At 46.5% G+C, this 21,522-nt stretch overlaps 2 protein-coding genes across 3 annotated transcripts in view; one reads left to right on the top strand and one right to left on the bottom strand.

Annotated features, from left to right (window-relative positions):
- The window catches only part of IQCG (IQ motif containing G), a 33,299-nt gene extending 11,877 nt beyond the window's left edge, over positions 1-21,422 (bottom strand). For both annotated transcript variants that reach the window (XM_019532872.1, XM_019532873.1), the window contains exons 1-5: positions 21,292-21,422; positions 12,537-12,684; positions 7,725-7,972; positions 5,455-5,583; positions 2,126-2,207 (exon numbers count right to left, since the gene is read on the bottom strand). In XM_019532872.1, the coding sequence (XP_019388417.1) occupies positions 2,126-2,207; positions 5,455-5,583; positions 7,725-7,972; positions 12,537-12,684; positions 21,292-21,326 (642 nt within the window). In that variant the 5' untranslated portion in view covers positions 21,327-21,422. The remainder of the gene's footprint in view (positions 1-2,125; positions 2,208-5,454; positions 5,584-7,724; positions 7,973-12,536; positions 12,685-21,291) is intronic.
- An 8-nt stretch (positions 21,423-21,430) lies between these two features.
- Positions 21,431-21,522, top strand: part of RPL35A (ribosomal protein L35a) — an 8,090-nt gene continuing 7,998 nt past the window's right edge. The window contains exon 1 of the mRNA XM_019532875.1: positions 21,431-21,497. The gene's annotated coding sequence lies outside the window, so the exon portion shown is untranslated. The remainder of the gene's footprint in view (positions 21,498-21,522) is intronic.

Below are 21,522 nucleotides of genomic sequence, written 5' to 3'. Positions count from 1 at the left end.
CTTGTTCCATGATGATATTTGCTTGCTTTTGTTTTCTCTTCCTTTTCAAAACCCAAGAATGGAGTCTGCCATATGGGTTTTAGTTGTTAGGCCCGCCTATTGTCACTGCTCTATGTGCTCCATAATCAACATGTTTTAAATTACTTGGAAAGGTGCCAAATTATGCAAGCCTCTGTAAAGTTGCCTGTTGGAAATCCCCCGGCGAAATGAATATAAATGATTCTCCCATGGGTGATATAATGGCTGAGGTTATTTCTGGCACTGGGAGGAAAGCAGGATGTGAAAGCAGTTCTGTCTTAATTTGTTAGCCAAGGCAAAATCAGTAAGAAACTTGGGAAGAGGATTTCAAGCCGGAAAAAATACCAGAACTAGCAAAGAGTCGACATAGCGAAGGTGCTAAAGGAAGAGAAGGCAAAGCCGGAGGAGAGGCGATCATCTCAGTAACTGCAAAAGGTTTAATAAAACCAAGAAAGAAGGAAGTCCCAAGAGCCTGGCAGCTGCTACTTGGAGCTACAACAAGCACACAATAGGACAAAACAGAGCAGACACGTTGGGCTTTGCAAGCACAGACTTTGGCACCAGATCCAGATAAGAGCCCCTGGTTTTCTACTTGTGCGTTTTGGAGTGGCTGCCCCTTAGGCTGGGGAAGTGCCCGGAGTGGTGCCTGCCATTCCCCGCAGGACATCTAAACCTGAACTGGATGGGACACTGTGCAAAAGGGCACAGGCAGACTATAATCTTCCAGGAGCTGCCACATTGCCTAAGGCTGACTGAAACAACCAGCTCATGTCGACAGGTCAGAAGGCTTTAGGCTCCTCTGTTTTGTCCCTTCAGGCCTAGAAACAGGCTCCAGTCCCAATTCCAGTGGTAGCAGATCAGTATAGACCAAGCCACACAATTCCCTTTTTGAGACCTGACTGTGCCCTCAAAATCCTATAGTTGCACTGCCAAGCTGAAAACACTGAAATCCTCTAGAAAATCCTCGCCCTTCATGGTCTTGCCAAGCTTTTGTGCTCCTCAGATTATCTTTTCACCTCCTGCTTTGCTAATTATTTGCTTGTTTCAGCATTGCTACCACCATCCTCCTCTTTGGTAATTCATGGTTCTTTCTCTGGTGTCCTCCTTTTCTTCCCCCTACACAACCCAACTTCATCTGCCCCTGTGCCTCTGCTACCACTTCTGTGCTGGTGATCCCAGCATGGGAAATGTACTTTCCCACTCCAGCATGTTTTTCTGCTCCCTGATGCTACTTCTGGAGGTTTTGCTTTTCTTCAGATTTAAATATGGCTATAACCAAGGCAATCTTGCAATCATGGTAGCATTTTCAATGTCTCTTCCTCGCCCATGCTATCACTAAGTCAGTTTTCTGCAACTTCAATGGAAAAGTAGCTCTTCCTCAACATGGCGATGCCCAACTGATTTTCCAGCTTGCCTACTACAGCATCCTTCCCTCCAGACTCAGCTACATTGTCAAGAGTACCGTGACCACTTAGCCACTCAGCTGCTTCGCTCTTTTATTCGGATCTACCTGCTGTCGCCTCCTCCCCAACTGAAACAATCACCAGATTCTTGCCTTCGAGACCCACTTTGACCCGGCTTCTGCCCCATGTCTGCTTGTTTCTTATCATGTTCTCTTCACTCCATCGGTGACGTCAGCCTCATCGCTGCATTTCCATCTTGCTTTCTCTTCCATGGCAGCCCCTCTGCCTGGACAGCTCTTCCTCACAGCTTCACTATTTCTACTGAACTCTTTGGAAACCCACCCATTTCTTCAAACACTGCTCCCTGTCAGTCCCATCCCAATCACCGGCCCCTCCAAGCCCCCCGTTCATTCTCATCTGATCTTTGTCTTTGTACTGCACGCTCCCAAAGCTTATAGCCATACAGCCCTGGTCAGTGCTTGTAAACTAATCAGCAACCGTTCAATACCCAGGATAGCGATGCTGTATCTGCCCTCGCTCTTCTGTTTCTACTTGTATCAAAAGTGAATTCCTGGCCTTGTAACATGTGCACTCGCATCCTTTTCCCAGGGACTCGGGAGCTGCCAGGGATGGCAAATCTGAATCTGGGCTTGCTCGTTAACACGCTTCCTCTCTGGCATTTGGCCTGTCTCAAGTGCTCTCACCTGAAGCTCTAACTCCATTTCTTTCTTGACTTCTTGCAGCTGCTTCTGGAGGGATTTCATCTCCTTCCTTCCTTTCTCCTCTCTAGAGAAAAAAGGAAAGGAGAAAAAAAAGAGTCTCTTAGATGCAGCCAGAGAGATAAGGGTTAGCTGTTTATCTAGAAAGGGAATTTCCCGCTGTCAGCTGCACTATTGAACACCTTACAGGACACTGCTCTGATTACCCTGCCGGCTTGGAGACCAGTACAGTCAATGCCGTAGGCAGGCAGCTCTGCACACCTCTCTGGTACCCTGGCTTACTGGGAACAAGCATTTTTATTTTATCCATTTTAAGCTTCAGGGGGGGCTACACATCTGACAGGCAGGAGCTGGAATACCACTGCAGCACAGATGACCTGGTCAATAAATCCATAGTGAAGCAATGTGACGTTCTTGTTTAAGCAAAAACCCACTGTCTCCTCAGGACCCATGTGGACTTGAGAGAGACTCAGTTTATATGCTTGAAAGGGTGGAAACACTTTACTGTTTTCAGCCCAGATGCCTGGCCCTAATTGGCAAATTACACAGAGTTTAGGTTTTATGTGAAGGTCTGTTTCTAAGGGAGAGCTTTAAAATCATCTACATATTTAAAAAAAACAAATACAAAAAACAGGTCTATTTAAATTTTCAAATCAGTAAGGGGTACATACGTACAAAGACCAAAAGTTACAAAAATGTTTACTCTTGAAAACAAAGTTCTTGAAGCTTTTCATCTATCCCCAAATTGTTATGGACTGTGATTTTGAATAGACTTCCTCAAGCTTTCTACTCTACCTTTATAAACCAGAGAACAATAAAAGAATAGGATGTCTGCCATGGCCAATGGTTTGTGAGCTCACATTTCCCTTGCCTGTTTCACTCCTGGTTTTTTTTCCCCCAAAGGATTTATGCTTATAATCTATTATCAATACAGTACCATGATGGTGTATGGCACTTGATAAATCAATTAGCATGACAAGATCTTGCCCTAGGAGCTTATGGTCTCATACAGACTGTCAGCATCTGGGTGAATGTGATAAATTAGGAGGTCCTAATAATGAATTCCATTCCTATTGCAGGCTGAAGCTGCTTTTAGACTCATGGGTTGATTGTTAAAACCAGACAAGTTTTATTGAAAGTCGCATAAGCATCACTCCAAAGCATGCGTATGTGGTGAAGTCACCTATAGCAGTGATTATTAGACACAAGTGATGGGGTGGACTATAAAGTGAGATGCCTTTTTCAAATTCAGTAATTCGTCCATTCATTTTCAGTGTGACGCACTAGCTGGTTACGCCACAGGCAAGTCCCTCTATTCATTTCTCCCTCTGCCCCCTGCACCAGTAAGTAGAAGAGATCTCTCCATTTCTGAAACATGGAACACCTGTTTTGGACAGCAGGCAAAATTATACACTTCCCCTCTAAATCCTGCCTACCCCAGGGATCAGCTCTGCTTACAGCTATACAGCAAGTCCCTAGGGTGGAGAAGTAAAGCTGTGATATGCTGTTGAAGCACTCAGCTTTGCTTGAAATCAAGGTAAGCTTCACCCATGCAAAATGTAGCTGGGGCTGTCTATGCCAGTGGTCTCCAACCTTTTTAAGTAGATCACCTCTAGCATTTAAAAGCAACCCAAGATCTACCATGCATCACTGCCGCCACCCGCCTCCCTCCAACCCCCTTCCAGCACAACAGGTAAGTCTGTGGGGAGGGGAAGGGAAGGCAGACTGAGGCAGAGGGAGAAAAAATTATTTGGGGGTGCACCTCCCCATCAGGTAAGTCCCATCTGGCCGGGGTCCCACTCAGCTTACCCCTGTTCCTGCCTCTGCGGCACTGTCCCTCACCACAGGGGCCTCAATCTAGCCCCCGCCCCTTTCCTCCCCAGTGGACTGACCTGCTGGGCTGGGGTGCACGTATGCATGCACATGGGCACTCAGCCCCCCACCCCAGCCTTAGATCAACTCCAAGAGGCTCCAAGATCTACCGGTGGATCAAGATCTACTGGTTGGTGACCAATGGTCTGTGCTCTGGGAGGTGCCAGCTTGGAGGCAGCTTGGTAGCACTTGGAGGAAAGGGGCTGTGGAATGGCAGAAGATTCCCCCTTGGTGGGACCTCCCCCATTCTGTGATGGCTGCCACACCAGGCCCTCCCACACCAGTAGTGTAACTATAGGCAGGTGTGGTAATAAATTTAACCCGGCTCCTCACTTGACTCAGAAAACAGACAGAGACCAGAGGTGCTGATACTGCTTATTTCAGTTAAGTGTTCTGAGATAAGGAATCCTGCATGCCTTGTTTTGTCTTGATATATTACCCTGTGCACGGATGTTAAGTTTATTTTTCTGAGAAATCAGAAACTGATAACTTTCTATAAGCACAATGTTTCACTCTTCTTTAAGTAAACTGCCTGTATGTCTGTGTGTGTGTTAGATCAGCGATTTATTGTCCAAGGTCGTATTTTTTTCTCTCTCTGTCTTAAGTATAAATATGCTTGTAAACTTATAGAGTTCGAGGATTCCTTTGAAACAGACAAGTGGGCGATTCCCCTTGCTGTATGGGATTCTCCCTGTGATCACAGTATAGCCCTAAATAAAGAAAAGCTGGCTCTGTCAGTTCTGATTCAACCACAACGTGAAGTTTGATTTCTTCCACACAGGCAATGGGGGTGCCCGCCCCAGGGGCCAACTGTGATGGGGTCTCTGGAAGGAGTCACTGCTATCTGCCCAGGGCACAGAAACTGCTTGTCATGTCTCCATCTGGTACTGAAGCTGGAGCCCTAGAGTCAGAGCTTTGCACCTGGAGCTGCAGCAAACTCGCTCTGTGCAGGCTGGATGCAGAAGAGTGCTTCTAACATGGGAAGGGAGGGAGTGGATGTGGCAGGGGCAGGGGCTGGAAGGACCAGAAGAAGAACTACGCCTCATCTTTCACTGCTGTAAGGTTGTCTATAGACCTGGGGCCTGCAGGAGAAGAAAGAACAGATTCTTTGCTGCTCTAACTTCCCCAGGAGCCAGAGAGTCCCAAGGTTGGGAAGTCATAAGTGGGCCACTGCAGCCAGCACACTCCATTGTGTCTGGACAAACCAAAGGCCTGGAGGGGTTACAGTAGCCCAGCTGACCTCCTGAGGCTCAAACCTGGGCAAATTCCAGGCCCAGCAATGCACTCCCTTGAAATGTTTCTGTGGTGAATGATAGTAATGCACCTAGAGAGACTCACATGGGGAAGCCATACTCTTCTGTACTGTCAGGCCATGCCCAGAGGGACAGAAGTCCCTTCCCCCCAGGGAACAGCGCCGTGGAAGTGCTTTCCATAGTCCTAACCTGATGATGAGGTTGTGTAAGTTATTCTTCTTCTCCTTCTCTCTCTCCACAGCTTGTAGCAGGCTCTGAAACGTTCCTGAAGTCTCTATCTCCAACAAGGTCTCCGCAATCACCTGGCTGGCATACTGCCTGCCGACAAGAACAAGGAGAAAGACCTTATTTTCTGCCATTTTGCTGCCTGGCTCAGCTATACATGCATGCCCTGTTTCTGTTTTATTCAGATCCTTTTACTAAGCCAAATCCAAGGTTACGGCTACCATGTAATCCCCATTCACACACCTGGAGTATTTCATATTATGGTGCCTTAAAAGATTAAATGTAGTCAAGCTGTTACTGGTTCGTACTGGTACTGCAGCTGCTGCAAAAGTTTCGGGCCATCAGGAAAATCCACTGTGTTAGGTCCTGTACTGACTTTTACCAAGCTACGATCCTGGCCTGGAAAGCTCACCACTGACCAGCATGTGGAATTTCACGTGCTTACATTTCAATGGCAATCTTCCAGTCATTTGGGATTTTCGTTCTCTTTTTGTATTGAATTGTTTTGAGCCCCTTTGTTTTCCTTCATTGCTTAATAATATAGGCCAAGGTTTCAAAAATATGAGCCTAACAGTAAATTTCTCCTTTGTTTTAATGGGTGCTGCCAAGTGATCAGAACTTTTGCCAACTCAATCTTTTTAATAGAGGCTAACTATGAGCTAGTGTGTTTCCCTGCTAACCTTTTGGCCACGCTGTTTGCTGTGTTCTGTAAAGCAGGGTGGCGTGCACTGCAGTAGCCATGCTGGAGAGGCATCATATGTATCACTGGCTGATCTCAAGAGACAACGCTCAGTCTGTGAAATGGCTGTCACCGTATAGCTGTGCTAGAGGAGCCACTTGGTCTCAAGCACTAGAAGGCCAGAACTGGCTGGTTCTTGCAGTGAATCACTGAAAGGCCGCCAGTGCAAATTCCAGATAAGTTGGCAGTGACCAGATGTCACAACCATGGGCCTCGCTGGGCAGATCTCTGAGAAGTGAATGGGCAGTCTCATCAGTTTGTTTCCTGCTGAACAGCCATGCTATTTCTCCAGCTTCTTTTTCCAGTAAATGGCTTTTCTGCTGTCAGTCAAAGCAGCTGCCAAGACTGAGGTCAGGACTGGGCCTACTGGCATCTTGGGCTAGTATGGGTAAGGCACACCAGCTCCTGTAACCAACCACCTACGACTATAGGCCAGTTAGTCTTAACTCAATCCTGGGCAAGCTTTTTGAGAGAATTATCCTGCCACATGACCATGAGGGGCCAGCAGGGGAGATTATGCTTAGAGGCAACCAACACGGGTTCATTAGCGGCAGGTCCTGTCAGACCAACTTGGTGGCCTTCTACGACCAGGTCACCAAATCCTTAGACACAGGGGTAGCAGTGGACATCGTCTTCCTGGACTTTTGGAAGGCCTTTGACACTGTCTCTCACCCCGTTCTCATTAAGAAACTGGGGGCTGTGGTGTCGACACCCACATAGTCCGATGTGTCGCCAACTGGCTGGAGGGCTGCGTCCAGTTCTGGGCACCGCACTTCAGGAGGGATGTGGACAACATGGAGAGGGTCCAGAGGAGGCCACTCGCATGATCAGGGGGTAGCAGGGCAGGCCCTACGAGGACAGGATACGGGACCTGAACCTGTTCAGCCTCCACAAAAGAAGGGTGAGGGGGATCTAGTGGCCTGTTACAAACTAGTCAGGGGGGACCAGCAGGCATTGGGGGAGTGCACTACCAGGAGTGACCAGGAATAACGGTCACCAGCTGGCAGAGGGGAGATTCAGACTAGACATCAGGAGGCGCGACTTCACGGTCAGGGCGACTAGGATCTGGAACCAACTTCCAAGAGAAGTGGTGCTGGCTCCTACCCTGGGGGGTGTTTAAGAGGAGGCTGGATGTACACCTTGCTGGGGTCGTTTGACCCCAATACTTTTTCCTGCCATGGCAGGGGGTCGGACTCGATGATCTGCTCGGGTCCCTTCTGACCCTAGAAACTATGAAACTATGACACACTGTAATTACAGTGTGTCAGAGCAGACTCGATTAATTGAGAGTGCTGGAGCGTGGGAATTACCTCATTCCAGTAGCCTGTTGCATCTCTTATATTAGAGTCCCTGCACTTAAAAATGGTGGTGGGGGTGCTTGAACTAAAGGTCATTGAAGGAGCTTTAGTTCAAACACCTCATCGCCATTTTTAAGCAGAGGGACACTGATACATGAGACATTGTGGTGCTTTAATTAGAAAAGCTCTTCACTCACATATCCTCCAGGATTTTTCGGATGTTGTCTGAGGACAGAACGCTCTGCTTTGCAGCGCTGTTAAAATAAAAGTTGGCCTGTTGGAGGTCTCCACGTGTCTCTTGCAGTTGCTTCCTCAGCTGATTGATCTTGGCTTTCTCAGAGGGAATTCCTGTGCCCTTCTCTGGCATGGCTGACACGAGTTCTTCAAATTTCATCCCCAGCTCCTTCTGGTTCTTGACGATTTTACTAACTTCCTGGCTATCCATCTAGAAAAGAAACAAGAGAGATGTTAGGTGCACTGTGGATGGGAAACTCAGCAACATTAAGGAACAGGAAAGAACAAAGCTGAGTTGACGATAAGCTTGGGAAGAACTGGGCCAACAGCAATCAAGTGGTGAACTAAATTCCACACCAAGGAGGCGGGTGGTTGATATCGAAGCTCTGCAGTCTGTAGCCAGTATGGGTCCTGATTCAATTCCCCTGGTTTAATTTTAAGCCTAAGGTGAAGTCCCATCAGGGTCTATGAGGTTATTCATGATGGGTAAAACAAGGCATGTGCCAAAGGCCTTTCAGGATTGGGACCAGGATGAAGATGGCAGGGCAAGAAAGCGTCTCCCTCTCTGCCTTTTCTCACTGGGTTGCCAGCATCTGTACCTACAGCTTTCCCAACTTAAGCATTTTTATAGCATCCACGCTGTGATTGCTTGCTGCCTTCTTGACTGGAGAAGTGGAAATGGATATTGGTTATTTGTTCAGCTGTTTTGTAAGGGGAGGGGATGGAGGAACCATAACAGGAACTCAAAGGGGAAACTCCAAATACCAGCAGCTACTGCAGTAACAACCTAAACAGGCACCTTTTTTTGTCCGCCTAAGTTCTGAGGAACCAAAGGGAGGGTTTAGGGGAAAGCAGTTCCTGTGCTGGCAAAAGCAATGACGATCCCATTAAGCTATGACACTTCTAACCAGCTGAAGATCTCCGGGCACATTTTGCATGTGTTTGCCTGCACGCACAGGTGTATCACTTGTGTGCATTAAATGAGTGCAGGGAGGTGAAAATATAAAAAATAAGAAAGAACAAAATGAAACAGCTGCTTCTCCTCTTAAATGACCGTGTTTCAGAAAGAATGAGCTTGGCAAAGCAACTCATGGACTTCCTGGTGGGGCTTTGATGGACAGTTCAAGACAGGGTGTTAACGGGACTGCTGTAACTCAGTGCTGCCTACCCTTCCAGCGCTGTGGGCCGGTTGAGTGTTGTGGGGTTGGTCTGTGGTCCAGATCCTGCGCAGAGTTGCCACCTGGGCTCCGTCTGTGGGTGTGATCCAGAACACCAAAACAACCTCATGTGCCTGGATCCAGCCATATGCCAGCCTGACCCTGAGTATTGGGCAAGTTATCCAGCTCACATAGCTCCCCACAGTCCAGAAATCTGGCAGCAAGCTGTGGCAATGAATGTTGCTACTGCTCCCTGACTGCCAAATTTCCAGATCCAGGGGGAGCCCTGCGGACTGGACGCTCAGCAGCCCTGCTTGAAATAATTAGGTGGGATTTAAACCTCCAGAATTACCAAATAACACACAAGGAGTGGAGCATTTGCAAGCTGTGCTTCTGCCTTTTGCTTAGCTTCTTGGCAGCTGCCCAGTTTACAAGGCACCTGCACTAAAAATTCAACTAGTGGAAATTCCCCAGTCTTCTGAAGGCCACAATTATCCTGATGAGGAAAGCTAATGGATTATCAAACAGTGCTGTGGTTACTGAAACTGCCGCTGGCACACTTGATTTATATGACGCCAGTAGTGTTCTGGGTATTTTGCAGACAACTATGAAGATAAGGTCCCTTGCAATTCAACCGATGACATGCGAATGCAAAACCAGGGGTGGGAAGCAGCAGCTAAACGAGATGGCACCAACAGTCACATGTAGCTTGTGGAGTCACATGTAGCTCGTGGGTTCCACTTTTTTTGGTGTATTTGACGTTTTTTCCTATGTTGTGTTTTGGTGCCTCTGGGAAGAAGTGTGTTTCCAGGAGGGACTTAAAAGGAATAATTTCCACAGCCGTTATCAAGCTGAGTCTGGGTCAGAGGCAGAAGCCAACCCATAATCCTTGCAAAAGTGCTGATACATTTTGCTTCTAATACAGCAGAAATTTTCCATGCAAAATTCCATGACAATCCCTGTCTAGGAGATCCCAGTCAGACTGGTATGGACTGGCGTGGGGGTGCCTTCATTTGTAGCAGGGGATGTGGCCCTCTACCTGGGACCTCTTGAGCATATTTTTAACCACCTTTGCAGCAGCCAGACATTGGTTGGCATGGTTTCCCTGTTTTACCTGTTGCAGGTTCGGGTGTGATGTCTTGCGCTGCGTCAGGGTTGACTGTGTAGTTTTGCTAGGCAGGGGTGATCCTACCTCCAGCAGGGTGTTAGACTAGATCGGTGGTTTTCAACCTGTGTCACAGACCCCATGGCATCCATAGATCATGTCTAAGGGATCCGCAAAAGGTGACGATGATCAATCCAAAATATGTGAGTACCCACACTTACAATTCAGAGGGATCCACACCTCCATCTGAAATTTCCAAAGGGGTCTGCACCTTTATTTAAAAATTGTTAGGGGTCCACAAATGAAAAAAAGGTTGAAAACCACTGGTCTAGATGACCTCTCAAGGTCCCTTCCAGCCCTACTTTTTTATGAAATTCTAAAATTGTTTGACTTGTTTGCTGGTTACTTTTCAGGAAAGCAGTGCCCTCTACTGCACAGCTCAAGCCTTATTCAGGCTTTGAATTCAGCTTGGATATAAGATTGAAGGTTGTCTTCTCAGCAACTTTGTAGGGGATTTTTGAAAATACAGGGTAGCAGAGAAAGAACTGGCGGAACACATGAATTGCATTTTATTTTAGCTTTCCTCTAGCATTCTCTGTTCAGCATTGGACCAGATAAGCCTGCTGCCAGTAATATATTCCCACCTCACCCATAATGGTTCATATTTTTCCAGCTCACTTGGCACACAGAGGAAAAGTTTCAGAGTTGAGATCTTGTTGCATGTTACACTTAGGGCATGTTAACTGCACTTAAAACGTAAGCATCTGTGCATCCAAGCAGTAAGATACGTCCTAAGTGCCATCGTAACGTAGGAATCAGGACTCGTGGTAGAGGTGATATCTTTTATTAGACAAACTAGTTTTTGCAAAAAAGTGTCTTTAATTGCAAAAATCTAGTTGGTCGAATAAAGGATATCATCTCTACTACAAGTCCTGATTCCTTTTGTGTCTAGACCAATATGACTACAACCTGGATACCTGACATCACAACGTAGCAAATTTGCACCTTTTCATGGGAAGAATATCTCTAGATCATATTAAGTAACACGTGTACAGCTATTGTTGGACTCCTCCAAAGAGACGATGCGAGCCACATGCAGTCCTGACCCAGCCATGACATATGCCAGGGACCCCTCTGCTGTACCAAGCCTCTGCTGCAGGTTCCAGCCCCAGCACTGCACTGGAGCCGGTTGAAGACTGGTGCAGTGCTGAGCTGGGACTGACAATTAGTGAGCTGTACACAAGAGACTGCATTAGAGATTGTAGTAACCATGACCATGCAACTGCTCAGAACGCCAACTTTTAATACAGCATGGCAATGCTTACTGTGCTCTAAATAAAATGTGCAAAGTGTCCCACGCAGCATGACCTGGGCTAAGCCTGGAAATTGGCTGCTGCCTTGCTTAAGAGCTAAGATTCTTGATTCTCACTGGAAACATTAAGAATATATGATGGTAGAAACAAAACCCTTTTGCCTCTCAAGACTATCCCTCTATCCCTTAGCCTTACTCTCCACTCCTCTAGCAGCTCCAACCACCATCACCAAGTCCACACCTTCAAGGAACTTCCAGTGTATGAAGCCCCTCATTGAGCTGAAAGGGTTCTTCCTGTTTCCCTTCAAACCCGCTTCTCTGTGATGCCTGTTAGAAATCAGCCAAATAATGGCAACCAGATAATCCATCTAGGGTAAGTGTTCAGTGCTGGTCTAACCCTCCTCCTGAAGTCAAGGGATTTTTACCATTTACTAACCAGGGAAAGAATCACAGCCATGTGGGGTACTTTTGAAAATTCTGCCTTTATTTGGGCACAGGACACAATTATACCAGCATGGCCAAGAACAGACAGGGAAGAAACTCCTACATGGGTGTAACTTTCTAGCATCCAATGCAGGATTACATGTGAAGAAGAAAAGCAGTAGAAACACCTTGGTGTTACATATCATGTGTCCATGGTTAGCCCAGGGTAAGTTTGTTCAGTGCAAGTCTTCCAATGCCTGAAGAAGGGTGTTTGTGCCTGAAAGCTTGCAAAGAGCAATTTTTCCAACTATTTAGTTGGTCTAATAAAATATATCACGTCTGCCCAAAGAACCTTGCCTGCCTTCAGTGCAAATGGGTTCTCATGCGTTTCTTGCTACCTGTTGCAGTGCTGCCTATTGTGGCAGCTACAATATAACTAGGATAACTGGTTTTCATGTCTACTCTGGACTCAGTGGATGAAGCAAACTAAATTACATCAGTAATTAGGTGTTGCAGGTCCAGATCTTATTCTTTGTATGCTGACTGGTTTTGTGAAAATCTATGCCCTTTGGCAGAGGGACCCTATCAATATTGTGCAGCGCCACATGAGATCCAGATTCCCCGAAGGGCACCTCACCAGGCCCAGGATGTCGATATTAAAATCAAGCCTCAGCTGAACAGGATGAGGCATTTCCATTGTGTCCCCTCACCCAAAAGTGATTGAGTAAAATCAAAGCAAGAAGGAAAAATAAGAGGAAGACAAAACAGAGGCACATACATGGATGATTTCAGTCCTGCCTTCATATGATCTTGGAAAGATATATCCGAGAATAGAAAGCTGATCGAGGCAGTCTTCCAGCAGAGCAGACAGCTGCAGAATCTCCAGAGGAGAGAACCTATCCACCTCTGTAGTCGTCTCATCCTTGCTAAGAGCACATGGCAGTGAAAAAGAGAGAGCCTGGAGTTAGCAATAGTTGGAGAGAAACTAGGTGACAGCTTTCTCCACAATTTTTAATATCCTTCTGTAACTTGTTTATAGCCCCCTCCAAACACTTCACCTGGGTCATAGCCTTCCACCATGATGGGAACACAATGGTTGTCCTTAACTTTCATAGGACAGGTTGATCACAGCTGCCCTCATCTTGCATGGGCAGACTGAGCACCAGTGTGCAGTGCTCTGGATGGTGGCAAGTGGCCTAGCTCAGCAGGAGCCCCTTTGTTCCCTCCACTCCATATTCCCCTTAAAAGTGCCCACTGGCTGTGCTGTACAACTCAAGAAGCTGCCCCTTTGCTGGCTGCTGCATTAAACAGTTCCTTGTTATTTATTAGTCTGTGACAGTCCCACTGCCCTGAGCCAGAGGCAGGGAGATCTCCATACTTTGAGATACGCTGGACTTGGCAAACTAACTTTAGCCTCCTATTGTGGTGAGTCTTGCACGTTTTTGGGATTCAAATGGGAAAATGCTTTTATATACAAATCTGAATTTTCTTGGCATGTCAGCAAGCCAGATGCTCCAGAACTGGGACAGTGCATGGGCACCAGAGTGAAGGGAATGGATAACAACCAGAATCCAAAGTGATTGGAATGAGTCTGTTGCCATGGCCTGTTACATATAGGTTCTGTTATCATGGACAAAGCTGAGCAACTCCAGGACAGGCGAACGTAAATGAGATATTTTTAATTATCTAGATTAGTGGTCTCCAAACTTTTTTGATTGTGCACCCCATCAGTAAAATAATTTTGAGCACGCACCCCCAATATATGTATATTTATATACATATAAATAGAAGTTCTAATATTTTGTTCCCGCACCCCAATGGATCGTCTTGTGCGCACCCCACTTTGGAGACCAGTGATTTAGATGTTATAAGACAGGTGATTGTATTTGTTTTTTTTATATACATGATATTTTGATAAGACACTATCCTTCTAAATACCTGAAGGGCTGCCATAAAGAAGAGGGAAAGCACCTTTTCTCTCTTTCTGCAGAGAGGACGAATGGCTTGAGGTTGCAGCAAAGGAAATTTAGATTGGAAATTCAAAAAAAGTCTTTGTTGTGAGAATAGTGAGGCAGTGGAATAGATGCCTAGGGAAATTGTGGGCTCTCCATCACTGGAGGTGTTCAAAAAGTGATTGGACAGCCAGGGATGATCTCAGCGTACCTATGCCTATTGTCTACCATGGGTATTTCCCATACTTGTGGGCTTTGCTGATTGTTCCCGCTCTTCTCTTCCCACTCCTTTTCTGCTACATGTGTCAGGGTGTTTTTAAGCCTCCTCAGAGGCATTGGGTGTTGGCCACAATTAAGGCTGGGGACTTCAACTGGGCTGTGTCGAGTCTCCAGCTGGGACCAAAACCAGAGGTCCCTGGCCAGAGGGTCTCACCCCTCCGCTCGGCATCAGACAGATGTCAGATTTGGGGTCAGGAAGGAATTTTACCCCTTGGTCAGATTGGTTTGGGGGGAGGGGGGGAAGGGGGTTGCCTTCCTCTGTAGCAGGGAGCATGGCCCTCTACCTGGGACCTCTTGGGTGTGTATTGACAACATTTTATAGAAGCAGGATGTTGACTGCTGTGGTTCCTCTGCTTTACCCGTAGCACATTTGGGAGTTAGGGTTGTGTCAGGGTTGAGAGTAGTTTTACCTAGTTTAAATGATGGTTATATACTAGGATGGTTTGGATAGGGCCGATCCTGCCTCTGGCAGGGGGTTGGACTAGATGTGACCTCTGGAGGTCCCTTCCAGCCTTAGGTCTCTATGACTAAACTAGCAATTCTCAGCCAGGGTACCATGAGATGCTCTTAGGGGTGCCACACTATATTAGCATTGTTAGTTATCCAAACATCTCTATACGATTCACAAGATAAAATGAGACATTTCAACTAGGAATCCACCATGCCCAAACCATTCTGCCCCGTTGTGCTCATTCTCAGGTCTTTGCAACAAAAGAATATTATTTTCCATATTCAAAAAATGAGGGAAGCTAAGAACTGGGATTTCCTGAGTTGGGGGGGTGGGGCGCCTTGAGCTTAAATAAATTGAGAATCGCTGCTTTAAACACCACTATGTAAAAGGAATGTGTCTTAGATTTAGCTTTTGGCATTCAATAGGTCTTTTAAAAGGCCATGTCTTGGTATTTGTGCTGAAAGCCTTGTGCAATTTAAACTATCAGTGTGCAGAGGTTATTTCTGAAGGAAAAGGAACCAATCTTTTCTAAATTTAATACAAGGGGTTTTTATTGTTTTACCTAAGCACATTCCAGAATGATAACGTTTTGGCTTTTGAATAGCAGAAGTCCCAGTTGCTGCCTTTCCCCTCACTCCTCCAGTCAAGAAAAAGACGAAACAAAATGGAAGCAGTCTATAGAAATGAATGATTTCTGGACAGCCTGCAGCACAGCAGGACTCTGATTCTGGGGATTACTGTCATATATGGTATTTCACAGCGTATAGGTTGACTCCCAGCTTTCTGATTGGAAAGGTAAGGATTTTCATAGGCACAGGGTATAAGTCGGGGCTGGGCTCAGCTCCATCCCCTGTGAATGGCATTGCTGGTGCCACTTGCAGGGGATGGAGCTGAGCCAGATGAGCGTGAGCCTGTCTTCACCCCTTGCAAGCAGCATGTCCCCAGCTGAGCGCCAAGTCCGGCCCCATCCCCATCCCCCTGCGAGCGGTGCCAAGCTCGCAGGGAATGGGGCCACACCACCCGAGCGTCCAGCCTGGCCCTGTCTACTGCAACTGGCACTGCTGAACGCCAAGTATCTTCTACAAGGGATGGGTCTGGGCTCAGCTGCTGCAGCCTCATCCCCTGAGAGCAGCACTGGGCTCAACATTCAGCTGGTACAGCCTCATCCCCTGCAAGCGGTGCTGGTGTGGCACAGGGAGCACTGCTGTGGGGGATGGGGCTGTGCTAGCTGAGCACTGTGCCTAGCCAAGCCTAACTCCAATCCCAATTTTTTGATGTGGCACGATATATAAGTCCAGTTTGATTTTTACGACCCAAAAATTGGGCTTCAAAACCCAACTTGTACACAGTGAAATACGGTAAACATTTATATCTAATAATACCAATTCCCACCGATCCCTGTCTGTCTACTGATGGACTTGGGCAATCTTTAAAATCTCTTGAATAAACGTATTTTCAGAGTTTGTAGAACATGATGGTCTAGTCTACAAGCACACACTGGAAGCAGATCAGACAGTGCCTGTCAACATGACGGAGAGGTTGAGATACAGTTATCCCCTGCAAAAACTCAACTGGTTGAGATTCAGACAAACTCGAGGTTCACTTTTCAGCAACTTCAGGACTGACTGAAGAAAATGCTTACTCCCTGGCTCTAGAGCCCTTTCAGGTTCTTGCTACTCTCACAGCAGAGCCCAACCTCATTTCTGCCGTAACGAATGTAAGAATCTGAAATTAGATCATGAAATTAATTGAAAAAAGGCAGAAGCTGAATATCATATGCTCGCTCAGGTTCACGGTGTCACCAAAGGTGAAGTGCAGGAAACAGATCCTCTATTTTAAATCCATCTGTTTCCTACCATTGCCGCTTCTGCAGGATAAGTTCTTTGAGGACACAAAGTCCTTTCCATGAGGTTTAACTAGCTAAAATCCAGTTGCTGCCGCCTCTGGGGTAGCATCTTCAATTTGTTTATCAAGGGTGCCTTAAGTAACACTAGCAAAAGAAATCCTGTTTAAATAAAAATGCTTTTACAACTATTATTAGTAAGTTCTGGATTCTTACAATGAAGATTGTCCAAAAAAGCTTATTTTATGTTTCCAGTTTTGTTAATATTTGTCCATTCCTTTCACTTACCTCTGATAGTCAAATTAGTAAATTAGTAATTAATAAGAATAGTTTGATCTAATCATTCTAGAGAAGGATGGGCAAGTGGATAGAGTACTGGTTTGGGACTTAGGAGTCCTGACTTGTGGCCCTGCCCCTAGCCTGACTAAGTAACCTGAACCAGTCATTTCCCTGAAGTTTCCCACTCTGTAAAATGGAGATAATGTGAAGCATTTTGAAATCTACTGGTAGAAAGCTCTAAGATGCAGGGTCAAGATTATAATTCATCTGCATAGTAAAAAAAATTATAAACTTATTTTTTCTCACTCAAAAACTGGTTAATTAAAGGTAGCAGTGGAGGATAAAAGTCCAGCTGTTTTGGGGGTTTTTTGTTTGTTAAAAATGTCTTAATGTCCCTTCCTACTTAACATGCACTAGCACCCACCTATGCGTTTTATTCATATTGACCCCTTTTAAGCCCAGTCTACATCTTGGGTCTGCGCTACATGACAAGAGTCCCTTCTTTATATGTTGGCAACAAAGATGAAAATATAGTGGGGGAAAAAATTCCATGAAAGACCACTGACAGGTGATTATGACGGCACTTTAAAAAGAAGAATAAAATAGTTATGTAAAATAGTTATGTCTCTTGTTAGAAAAAGTAACTCTTTTGCAAACGAAAGCAGCCTCTATTCAGCAGGGGATTAATTCAAGTTAAGAAAATGTACAGCTGCAATGTAGCGTTTTGCTAAAGCCCAGTGTTGTCCTTGTTGCTCCCGTATGATTCCTGTTATTATAGATATGCATGTACTCAGCAGGTATCAGTGCCAAGCCAGTAAACTCTGCCTGGGTTTCTGCTGTTTTATAAATGGATACGAAACCACTGTCTGGTGTATTTAGAAACATTTAAAAAAAAGGAGCTCCCCACAATGGATTGTGCCAATGCAATCCATCTGGGTGAGCACAAGACTGTTTTAATTCTAGATTCAGCCAAGCTCCTTGATCTAATCCTATGTACAAGGAAGGAAGATGGTGCAAAGATGCTTGTACTCCACATATTCTGGTCGGCCCTGCCTGAGTACCTACAGAATTGTTAACATGCCTGCTTTTTTTCTTAGCCTAAATTACGAAGAGATGTGTGGGCAAAAAAACCCGTGTGCCTTTTCTGTTAATAGGCAGACCAGCTTCTTTGGGTAAATCTGTAATCTTTTATTAGACCAACTCAAATAATTGGAAAAAAATTCTTCTTTGCCAGCTTTTGGGCACAAATGCCCTTCGTCAGGCTGAGGAAGCATCTGCAGTTGGCCTGTGCTCTTCCTGGATGGAAAATGGCTTTTTGGGCTTTTAATGGCTTTTGATTTTGAAAGGCACTTATTAAGTACATCCCTATTCAGTAAAGACCTGTTTAATTTAACTGCTCTTCTGAAGCCAAGGCTAAGTGGCAGATTACATTTTCAAGTTATTGGGTGAGGCCCAAGAAGTGCTAGGGGCTGTACAGGCCCAGCAGAAGACCTCTGGCAATTTCTGTTCCTGTCCCCTATTGCAGTGTGGGCTAACCTTTTTGGTAGGTGCATACACATTAGTCCCGCACCCTCCCACAGTCCCACTCTCATCCCCTTGCCTTGCCTGCCCTGCTTTCTGCTCCCTTCCCTGTGTTCTCTGTCCAATCTACTGCTCTGCTTCCTGCTCCCTTCCCTGTGCTCCCACCCTAAGCTGCTGTTCTGCCTTTTGCTCCTTGTCCTGTACTCCCTCGCTGACCTGTTGTTGGCTCTTCTGCCCATGCTCCCTCAACAAGCTACTGTTCTGCTTCCTGCTCTCTGCTCTGTGCTCCCTCGCTGAGCTGCTGAGCTGCTTTCTGCCTCCTGCCCTCTGCCACTGTGCTGCCCATCCCCTCCCAGAGACTGCCCATGTCACCTGTAGCTCCCAGGCTGCAGGCTGGCTCCACTTCTGCCTTATTCCATTTCCTTGTCTGCACTGATTCCTACCTCCCAGGCGTTACTGAACAGCCTCAAGAAACCCACAAGAGCTGCGGCCTGGAGGGATGTGAGTAGGTGGGCAAGGCATGACTGCCCCCCTGGGGCATCCCCTGCACTGCAGGGGAGAGCTCTGCAGGGCTGGGCTCAGCCTGGCAGTGCTCTGGGGCATGGGCAGGGGCAGGGGGAGTGCAAGCATGGGCTGAGCTACCATGGTCTCTGTCCCTATATATGAGGTATAGTGGTAAAGGGGAGTATCATAAATAAAAGTAATAATAATAATTAATGATAATGGAAATAAGTAGTGATTGATTATAATAATTAATTACAATAATGGATGGTAGCAATAGGGATAATAATAATGATCATGGTTGCGATAAAAGATAATAATATTGGAAATAAGTCGAAATTGATTATAATAATGAATTTCAATAATGGATGGTACCAATAAGGATAGTAACAGTGATCATGATTATGATAATAGATCATTGATAATAATAATACTGGAAATAAGTTGGAATTTAGTATAATAATTACAATATTTGATGGTAGCAATAAGGATAGTAATGGTGATTAAGATTATGATAATAGATAATTGATGATAACAATAATATTGGAAATAATTCGTAATTTCGTCTAATAATTACAATATTTGATGGTAGCAATATGGAAAGTAAGTGATCATGGTTATAATAGATAATTGTTAATAATATATTGGAAATAAGTCATAATTGATTGTAATAATTATAATGATGCTAGCAATAAGATAGTAACAGTGATCACAATTACGATCATCGGTAATAATAATAATATTGGAAATTAGAGCTGTGCGAAACAGACGCGTTTCATTTCGACCAGCGTTTCAGCGTTTTGACAGAACAGTGTTTTGTTTTGACTTTTGTTTCGAGTTGAAACGGCTGTTCCGTTCTGTCAAAACATCTTGCCGTTTCGACCCTGTTTTGACATTTCACCCATAGGATATAACAGGGAAAGTCGAAACAGGCTATAACTTTGTCATTTCTAGCCAGATTTGGATGAAACTTGCAGAAATGGTAGCCCCTTCTGAGGGCATGATGCGTGCCACATTTCAAGATAGGTGCACGGGTTTGGAGAAACTGCACCCCAAACTCTTGAGAGCAAAACTCATGACACGTGGATGTGCTGAGCCACAGTGGAGTCAAAACTGCTGGGATGGTATCCCCTGGTGAGGCCACAAAGCCTGCCAAGTTTCAAGGTGATAGGTGCAGGGGTTTGGGGGGGAACTGCACCTCAAGCTGGAGACAAGCAAAACTCATAATATGGGTGCTTGTGCAACTGTGTCTGTCTTGGGGCACTGGGGTGGGGTGGGCATGGGGGCACTACTGCAGGCCTGGCTGCTAAGCTACTGTGTTGCCAATTACCAATTAATCATGATTCACTCAGGGACCAGCTCAATACACAGTACCTAGCTACTACATAACGAATACAGATTAACACCTACAAAACCACAGACTGAGAGGAAAGAATCAACACAGACAATCAACTGCCACAAGACAGAGACAGTGAGTTGCACGAGCACCCATGTCATGACTTTTGTCTGTCAGCAGCCACAGGTGCAGGGCCCCAGAAGCCAGACTCCCCCTGCACCTATCTCCTTGACAGCTGGCAGGCTTTGTGGCCTGAGTAGGGGCCACCACCCCTGCAGTTTTCAGCCCGCTGCGCCTTAGTGCACACAGGGTCATCTATGTCATGAGTTCTGCCTGTCAGCAGCTTGAGGTGCAGTTCCCCCCAAACCCCTGCACTGATCTTCTTGAAACTTGGCAGGCTTTGTGGCCTCGGCAGCAGCTGCCACCCCTACACTTTTGACCCCCCTTGTGTTGTAACACATATACATGACATGAGTTTTGCTTTCAAGAATTTAGGGTGCAGTTGCCCCCAAACCCCTGCACCGATCTTCTTGAAACTTGGCAGGCTTCATGCTCTCAGCAGAGGTTACTGCCCCGTCAAGTTTCATCCAAATCAGACAAAAAACAACCAAGTTATAGATAGTTCGTTGATTCTTCATTATACCCTATGGCCGGATCTCCAAAATGGCTCCAAAGCTTTTCGCAAGGGATTCGGAAGTCGTGGCCGCAGCAGGGGCCACCATCCCTGCAGCTGTCATCCTGCCGCGGCTTAACACATACACATGACACTAGTTTGGTTCTTAAGACTCTGGGGTGCAGTCTTTCCAAAGCCCTTGCACTAATCTCCTTGAAACGTGGCACGCGTCATGCCCTCAGAAGGGACTACCACTTCTGCAAGTTTGATCCAAATCTGGCCAGAAATGACAAAATTACAGGCTGTTTTGACCTTCCCCATTATATCCTATGGGTAAAACGATGGCGAAACATTTCGACTTGCCTCATTTCGTTTCGACCGTATCTGTTCTGTTTCGATTTTGCTGGTTCAACCTCGAAACAGCGTCGAAACACATCTGGGGGCGAAATTTCGCACGGCCCTATTGGAAACCAGTGGAAACGGATGGTACTAATGACAAGACTCGAGGGCAGCAACCAGTAATCGGGATGAGGACAGCAGCTGTTACTAACGGCAACGTGTCCGACCGGATGCTAATCATGAATGACAGCCATTAGTGGTCGTCATGGACACCGGGATCACTGTCGCGCTGCGGACGACTGCGGCAGAGACACGGTTGCTGACGACAAGAGTTCACCCCCCCGCCTCCGGGCGGCCCCCCCCCCGCACGTAGCCGAGGCCGACCCCGGGGCGGCGGCGATCACCACAGCGACACTCACGCGGCGGCCGCCGGCGGCGAAGGCCCGGTCTCCATGGCGACGCGGGCGCTCTGGGGTCCTTCCCGGAGGCTGCCCCGGGGCCGCCTGCTCTGCGCGCAGTCTTGTCAGGCGCGGCGCTGCCGCCTCAAGGGTCCTGCGCGCGGGTTTCCCGGCGTGCCGCGCGCAGCGGCCCCTCTTTCGACGCCATCTTGGAGCGGAGCGGCAGGGTGAGGGGAGCGTAGCGGAGTGGCG

The sequence above is a fragment of the Crocodylus porosus genome, unplaced genomic scaffold (genome assembly GCF_001723895.1).
Source record: "Crocodylus porosus isolate Cpor-Errol unplaced genomic scaffold, CroPor_comp1, whole genome shotgun sequence".
NCBI classification, from domain to species: domain Eukaryota; kingdom Metazoa; phylum Chordata; order Crocodylia; family Crocodylidae; genus Crocodylus; species Crocodylus porosus.
Note: the sequence above shows the minus strand (reverse complement) of the source record. Positions and strands in the feature narration are given on the sequence as shown.